Source organism: Phacochoerus africanus, chromosome 9 (genome assembly GCF_016906955.1).
Source record: "Phacochoerus africanus isolate WHEZ1 chromosome 9, ROS_Pafr_v1, whole genome shotgun sequence".
Lineage (NCBI taxonomy): Eukaryota > Metazoa > Chordata > Mammalia > Artiodactyla > Suidae > Phacochoerus > Phacochoerus africanus.
The window spans coordinates 75,629,296-75,637,980 of NC_062552.1; the positions used below are offsets into that span (position 1 = coordinate 75,629,296).

The 8,685-nt window shown below is 40.2% G+C and overlaps 1 protein-coding gene across 5 annotated transcripts in view; it reads left to right on the forward strand.

The window, feature by feature from the left end:
• STXBP6 (syntaxin binding protein 6) overlaps positions 1-4,675 on the forward strand; it is a 251,503-nt gene extending 246,828 nt beyond the window's left edge. For all 5 annotated transcript variants that reach the window (XM_047795255.1, XM_047795252.1, XM_047795253.1 and 2 more), the window contains one exon: positions 1,673-4,675. In XM_047795255.1, the coding sequence (XP_047651211.1) occupies positions 1,673-1,696 (24 nt within the window). In that variant the 3' untranslated portion in view covers positions 1,697-4,675. The remainder of the gene's footprint in view (positions 1-1,672) is intronic.
• Positions 4,676-8,685: the final 4,010 nt, after the last annotated feature.

Below are 8,685 nucleotides of genomic sequence, written 5' to 3' on the forward strand. Positions count from 1 at the left end.
TAGAGCTCAATGTCATACAGCAAATGTGTAGCGGTGAAGCAATAGCATACTCCCTTCCATATTTTAAAGTTTCTAACTCCCAGGAAATTAAGGAAAAACAAAACTAGGTAGCATGCAAATGACGCCATTTCCTACAAAATGTCCAATCCAGCCCTATCTCTCTCTGCGAAGCTGAGCTGGCACTGCCTCGCCCAGCTGGGGCTCCCCTTAGCACCAGTCCTACCTGCATGGGAGTGGTAACCAAGGCCTGGTGTGAGCAGCAGCACAATTGCTACTGAGGATTAATGACTGTGGGTAAATTGGCACAAGCCCATTATCTGAAGGTTAACAGCTCAGTGAATAACAGGACAGCAGCACCAATCAAATATTTACAGTTGCTATTCATTATGCACAACACTTAACAGCTCTGTGTTGATCTGAATGATCCATGTTGCTAAATAATGTATAAAAACTAGAGACAGATCAAGAAGTGGAGGCCATACAGTGGAGGAGCTCAGTGTGGCTGGGGAGGGGACAGATATGAGGGAGAGCCCTAGCTCAGCCATTTCCTTCCACTATGTTTCCTGGACCACAGACTCTTCGAGGTTAGGAGCTGTAGTCCCATCTTTCTTGGCAAAAACCCACAGCACTTAGCCCAGCATCCTGGGCACACTCAGGGCTTCACAAACACCATCTGACAGTTGACGGGCTGCTGCCATCAGCAAGGCAGAAGGTCCATGGGAATCTTTGCTTAGGGTGGCTTTACCAGGCAGAGACCCCCAGAGCTCTTTCAGCTGAGGATTCCCAAAGAGATTAATTTAGCGACACAACTACCCCCAGTCAGTCCAGCTCCAACTTCAGGGATTAATCCCTAATGTCAGATTCTGGACCTATGAGGAATCACAATTCAGCTTCAGCCCTGCCTATGCTTCACATCAGTGTACAGGCTCCTTGGAAAGGATCTGGATCTGGCTGAGGAAGACAATGTCAGATTTAATTTTTTGTTTTGCACCTGCATACATTTCCTTTAATATATCGTCATGGGCTCCAGCTAGGCTTGGGAAGCTATTGAATGATACAGTGGTATTTGGTGTTCCCATTTATAAAGATCTAACATTTCAATAAACCACATTTTTCAAATACCAGTGGGAGCAGTAAATCAAGGTCTGAATTTGGTCTATTGTTCAACCCTGGTCCATAACACAGTCTAATTGTCAAGTGCTTTGGACTTCGTTGAATGTCCAGGATATTACGTGGATTATTGCAGATTGTTTCTCTACAGTTGGTGATTCTTAGTACTTTATGAGATATCAGTAAATACTTTGAGGAGTGTTGGTCTTCCTGGATAACTAATAACCTGGGAGCCCCAAGGCCTTTATTTCTGGGGTAGCTCACTCATTCTTATACTTTGCCTTCAGTAGCCTTCCATGCCACCGAAGGAACATCACATGGCATCCCCCCTTGGGCACACACACACCAACATCACTGCGAGAAGGAGTAACACATGCAGTGCCTGGTGGACTGTTAGGGGAGATGCTGCACATTTCCTAGGTGCCAGTGTGAATGGTGATGGTGATCTGCCACGGCAAGTAGAATCTCGGGGCAGCTTCTCAGCATGGATGTGGGGAAGGGGCAGCCAGTCAACTCTCTCTGCTTCCACTAACATCCTACTTTTGTCTCTTTGTCTCCTTAGCTTGCCATGAAGCACAAATGTTGAGAAACTGCCTCTCCTGGTGACCTCTTAAGAGAAGTTGAAGTTTGTTCAGCAGTTTTTACAAGAATTTCAGACCTCCGCTTGCTTTTTTTTTTTTTTCCAAAATATGGACATTTAGGGTTTTTTTCCTTTTCAGATGTTAATATGAAGGAAAAAATATTGTGTTTATACATTTCCTTAATAATCCTGTTAAGAAATGCTGCATAGCATCAACTTCATTTTTTTCCATTGTCTGTGTGTGTGTGTGTTTTATTTTAGGTTTGGTTTTTTTTTTTTTTTTGGTAGTTTGAATATGAAATTCGGGCCAAATGATTTACTGAGCTATGTATAAACTGGCAACATGTATTTTTTCCCCTGATATTAAGCAGGAAGACATTTTAATGTGGTGACATCAGATGTTATTGTTCCTGGTTGGAAATAAAAGTCAAGCAGTGATTGGTTTCACTCAGTCTCCTAGCTACTCTTAATCTGAAGGTTAAGATTCTATATCCTGAGACATAAATCTGTATTATCAAGGGAAACAGCAGTCTTGGATTTTGCTTTTTATGCAGTAATCGTTTGCATGAGCCATCACCAGCATTCAAATAAACAAATGTGAATCACAGATAGAAATCTACATTCTGAACTACAGTTTAAATACTCCCACTACCTATTTCCAGGCTGATTATTTAGAATAATCATATGAAGGATAATAAATTGAGATTAAAGGCCTATTTAAAAACCTTTGTGCATTCACAAATGTTTGTCATTGCCCCCAAATTATGGTAGCTGGTCTTGAAAAGTGCTTGGATTTTTATCAAGAATTGATCTGTTCAGATAAGGTCTGTATAAATGATAATGTGAATAGATACCACACATCTAAAATTTTTCCTTTTATTTTTACAAAGCCATGCCTGTTTTATTAGAGACACCCTCATGATGTCCTTGGGAAATGGCCTTCAATTTCTTGGTATCTGATTCTTGGAGGTTTTGATGCTGTTATTGCTATTTATTTAATGTAATTTAAAGTGTGAGTTTCTTGACAAACTGCATTTCATGGCAATTGAAACTTGCCTGTTCTGACATAAAAGAGCACAGTCAATGAAACCTTTACATTGCAGTCAGATTGAATGAAATTGCTTTACACACCTCCTGATTTTGTACTACTCAGCACAGGCCCATATATTCAGTCTAGAAGTCTGGTTTCTTAGAGAGTTAATATGCTAAATATAAAAGCTATGCTTTGTCTTCCTGAAACCAGGAGGCAAGCCTGACATCCCAGATATATTCTCAGCCTCCCGCTGTGATGCATTGATTTTTAAGCTGCCTGAATCTTTAGGACCCCTTTTATTCCATCCCGCCCATTGAGCCTATTACATAGCAGCCTATGATGACTCTGGGATTATTTATGCTGATTTAAATAGCTTAAATTCTCCTGATAAAGCATTCCCAAGGATAAGGAAAATTAGACTGTTGGAGAGTGAAAAAAATGATCTTAGTCTGTAGTGTCAAAAGGGAGATGGGATTTGCCATAGATAAATTTCTAAATCCTCTTAGGGAGATGATCCATTTCAAGAAAACTATAAAGTTTATAAGGTAAACTATGTAAGTTTATTAGAATACTTGTACTTTTCTTTCAGTTCTTTAAAAGTTTAAAGAAGCAAGGGACTTGATAGCTGGTGAGTACCATCAGAAGCATTTATTTATAATTTCCAAGAAAAGCTGAAAATATCACACCAAATAGGTTCAGAAAATGTGCACGCACACACACAGAGATATTCATCTTCCCAAATTGGATTCTAGTTTCAGAGATAGATATTTGGTATAAATAATTAAAAGGGTAAATCTAAAACCCCCCTGACAATCAGCCAAACTCAAAAATAAAATTTGTTGCCAACTATATAACAACAGTGTTTGTGAAGCTGCTTCTAAAGTAGCAAAGGGTAGGGTCATAAGCATACTGTGAAATTTGAGATTTTTCCTCCCTGGTAGAATTGTGAGTTACTCTTCATATATTAAGTATTCCACATCTTGCCCTCTTTGCTCACTCCCTGTTTATCCTTTTAGACTTAGGTCTTTTTAGAAAGAGCCTGGATTAGAAGAAAGCCTATCTGCTTATTTATTAGCTTCCTCTATTGTTCTGGTCCAGGCTATGGTCATGCCTTTGACCTCCCTGTGACCCAGTCCCACCTAGGCCTCTACCCAGCAGAGAAACCAAACAGCAACCCCAGTTCCTCCAGATTTCTTACAGAGGCGTGAGCCCTGTGCTGACACACGTGAGGTTCTTTGCTATCTTTTGTAGATGTCACAATACAAAATATTACTGCAATCTAACCTAGAGAAAATTGCTGAAATGACTCACATTATTTGGGACCAATTCATTTGGGACCAATTCAGTGGCTTGCTTAAAGACATTTAATTTCACTTTGTTTCACTTCCTCACTTCACTCTTGAGCTTTGGGAAGACTATTTCTGTGAAGGATCTCTTATGTTGTACTGACAATTCATAAGGAAAAGAGACTTCCCACTGTTCTCACTTCTTCCTGAACTGTAGCTGTAGTATTCTTCACTAGTACTATTAGATACCTGTGTACAGGAAGTAGACAGTGATTCTGGGTTAACATTTCATATTAAAGAATGTATTTGTAAAATGTAACAAGATGAGTAGTTAACTTTTTTTAAGCTCTGAAAAAAATAAAGATTATGTGTTAGATTTAAAATTACAGTGAAATGTCTTAATACTACTTTTGTGGCTAACAAAGGTTGTGCATTTATGTAAAAATATTTACAGAATGCCCTCAATAAAGGATACTAAAGAGAGATTTTGCTTTTAATCTTTAGAACTGTAACAATGCTGATGTTGTTATACAGTTATTAATTCTTCAGAAGTTCTCTAAGATGTCAAATATAATTTTTCTTCCTTTCAGAGACAAGTAACACCTGCTCTGTGATTCACTATTACAGCAAACTCTAATTTTGTCATTAAATATTTTAACTCTGTGATGAAAGCTCATTTCTCTGTTATTTGTGAAATCTGTAAAACACTACCTGGTAAGCAGGCATCATCACACTTTTGATGCTAATGGGAAGATCTTTACGCCTACAGATCTAAGAACTGAGATTTTCATTCTGATAGTTTCCTTATGGATATTCTAATGGGAGATCTTGAAATGTAAAAAAAAGACTGAAGAGCTAACTAACCTTAATTTAGACAATAAGTTTCTATCTAGCAAGAGTTAAGGGTATTTTCTTCTCATGGGTAAAGCAGTTAAGCTGATTAATAATTACCTTTCTGCTGATATTAGTGATGTGCTCAACTCAAGTACTTATTACCACATATGCCCTCCTTCAGCAGACTACTTTCATGTCCTTTTAAAGTGGAAAGAAGACTTGATCAAATTAGGCTGATTTATTTTTATGGAAGAGCAAATGCCACTTATTGCATTGCCCCATTTGTTCTCAAGAGAAGTGACTTGAGTGATGGCTGTAGCAGAACAGCCTGGGTTAGCCCAGACACTCAGTAAAGCAGGCAGCACTCTGAAATATTTCCTGGGAGGACTGCAGGTGAAAGCAAGAGGCTACCACCTCCACTTTCCAGAGAAGAAAGGATAGAGAGATGGTTTGACTGGATGAGGACCTGGCCTTTAAGAGTTAATTAGGTATTTAAAAGCATTGTTCTTATGAACTAATTATAAACCTACTGACTTGCAAAGATTATTTTTTCTTAATATAATTTTTGTTAGCAATTATACCACAACCAACTCAGATTTTATGGGAAAATTAATACAAGTACTTTTTTTAAATCACTGATGCCTTTCCTCCTTGCTGTCAATTAGAATCTGCCTAAGAAAAACATAGGCTTGAACTGCCCAAGGTTTTTTTCAATAGATGCATGCTTCTCTACTACAAGATCCACAGTTGGTTGAATCTGCATTCAACCAACCAAATGTGGGGAACCAACTGTAAAGTTATTCTCTGTTGTTTAGGGGGAGGGGAGGCAGACTGAGGGCAAAATGAGGTAGAGAAGAGGAAGGGAAAAAATACCAGAAATAAACTTCAAACAAATGCAAAAGTTTCCATGTTAATTTCCTGATTATCTGTTCTGTGTGCCTCTTCCCCTGGCATGGGCAAACCTGAGTGGTAGCTGGACATATGCATGCACATCCATGCACACAACTGCATCAAGAAGGCTGACCTCCACTCCTGGATTCCCCTGAACTCCCTTAGTGACCTCGTCTTGCCCATGTGCACATGGATAGGCAGGAGATAGTATTTCCAGGGGTCAATGAAACCCTCAGTGCCTCAGGTGGGCCATGATCAGCGCATGAGAAATATAAAGGCTGAGATATGGAAAAAGAACACATCCCACCCACAAGGCAGATCTCTTTTTCTCTAAACATGAGTGTGCTAACAGCCCTCTTTTAACAAGATGGTGCAAAAGATGGATTTCCTTGTGCTTTGCTTTTTGAAAATCCAGAAATTGCATATACCTAAAATGACTTCATGGAGCCAGAGCCAATATGATACAAAATTGATCTTTATTTATACATCTTCCCACTCACCTTTCTCCCCTCCATGCCCTTCTCCTTGCTTTCCAGCCTTTCTTAATTCTGCTTTAAGATCACCCCTCTTTAAGTTTTACCTGTACTACAGTGCTGGTTTATATTGGCTTGGGGCAGTTTCTCCACCCAAGCTGTATGTCACAGTTACTTGGGGAGCTTTTGGAAAAGGCACACATTATTCCCAAATTTGCCTTCTTGGTGCCCCAGGTCACCTTGTCTTTTACAAAGAAAATGGTTCCATTGGGCCTGGATGGTGGGGCATCTGGCTTCCCCAGATACTCACTAGACTTAAAGCAGCAGATTAAAGCTTCAAGGAAATTAAACATAATGTGCATTTAAGCTTGATGACTGCTAGAGTGTAACCTTCTGCACTGACCCCTATTATATGTTCTCCCTTGAGCTTCATCTAGAGCCTCAGGATTTCCTGAATCGTATTTTCACTTCCCAGCCCCTTCCCACCCCTAACGTTTTCTGCCACATTTTATTCTTTCTGCTGATGAGTCATGGTCCTGGGCACTTCAGGCCTTCGGTTGGGGGGCTGCTTCAGCAGTCCATCCCATTGGTTACTTACTGGATAAAGGCTGGTGGGGCAAAGCCACCTTGCTTGCTTCCTTCAGCCTCATAGGAATCAGTGGACAGGCCTAAGAGATTCTGGGTTGACTGCTGAGGTGTACTGTACTCACATTTTGTCCACTAGACATTTTAAATGCTATTGATTCTCTTGGATGGAGTGGAGATGGTTTTATAGAACATACATTTTTTTTCCTGTCTTTATGTGCTCAACCAGCTCAATGATGCCTGTTTCAATGGGGCGTGGCCCCATCAGACGTTCATACCTAGATTTGCCGGAAGCTAGACAGGAATCACCATTCCTGCAAGTGCCAGGTGTCACTTGTCAACGTAACATACCAGCCTTTAAAAGAAAAAAAAAAAAAAACACTCAGAGGGTTAAGAACTTGACATAGTGTCAGTGAAGATGTTGATTCAATCCCTGGCCTTGCTCAATGGGTTAAGGATCCAACATTGCCACAAGCTGTGGCATAGGTCAAAGATGGAGCTTGGATCCATGTTGCTGTGACACAGGCCTGCAGCTGCAGCTCCAATTCAACGCCTAGCCAGGAACGTCCATATGCCACAGGTGCAGCCATAAAAAGAAAAAATAAAGATACCAGCCTCTGTCCTATTGCATAATATCCCAATTGCTTTGCCACACTGATTATTCATCAGATGACAGAGAAAGAAGGAAAATGATCCCGTGAATTCTCAGCTTTACCCTGAGATCAAAAACATGGCTTCAATGATTCAAGACTCTGAAGAAAATTCCTGTTATAGCTCTGACCATGTGCACCAAATGCTGTTTAATACCACACCCTTGGTAACTGAAACCTGAATCTTTCTGTAAGCTTTTCTTAAAATCAATCCTTTCTTTTACTGCCCCAGGAAAGAAAATCTGATTCCTACTATCAAACATGCTTTTTTATTCATAGTACAGTGGCCGTCTTCAAGGAGTTGTCTTAGATCGAGAATCAGTGACCAATACTGGTGGATACATTTACAATGCTCTGAAACTTTCCAATACTGAAATAGCCTCAACATTTGGACAGAAAGAAACTGTGGAAGAATGAATGGTGTCCCACCCCATACCTGAGGAGAAATAAAACATATCTTTAACTGGGGTGGACATGGTGGTTTATTGGAGGCAGCATTGCCCTGTAGTCTTGCCCTGCTTGGAGTTCTGGCTTATCAGGTGGGAAGACTTGGGCAAGTAATTGACTCATTCTGTGCCCGCTTTCTTACCTTTAAAATGGAAGTGGCTATTTTACCGGTTATCATAAGGATCAAATAAAATAACGAACGTAAAGCCTCTAGCCCCATGCTTGGCACATAAGGCTCTACGTCTGTGAGCTCAGCTGTGGGCTATTCTTTGTGATGGATCTAAAGTAAAGTAGCAGACTCTGCAGGCTTACAATGCTGCCAGACTGTGCTGGCTAGAACAATGCACGTTTGCCTTAAATCTATGTTGGTGCAGATCACGTGGACAGACATTCCAGGCCACTTGGGCACATTTTTATGATCTATGGAAATAGATCCCTTGATATTTCATATGTCCAAGTCCTGGGATAAAGGAGAGGCCTCTAGCCTATAGGCACCCAAGGGTGTCCATTTTCTGGATGAAATTTCCAAAAAGACTAAATTCACAAGAAAGAGGACTAAGATAAATTGGCTTTAGTGTCTGTGGCATCAACTGCAGGAATGAAAATGAGTGATTTTATGGTCTGGGAGATGATCTGATGTGTCCTTTGGGCAGTAATTCACACTCTTTAAAAGAAGTTCAAGTTTGGCCTACATATACATGGCATTTCTTTTCTGGAAACATCTTCAGACATTTAGCTAAAAGAAGAAAGCCCCAGAAAAAACTATGATGTCAGCATACTGTTTTCCCATAGTCCT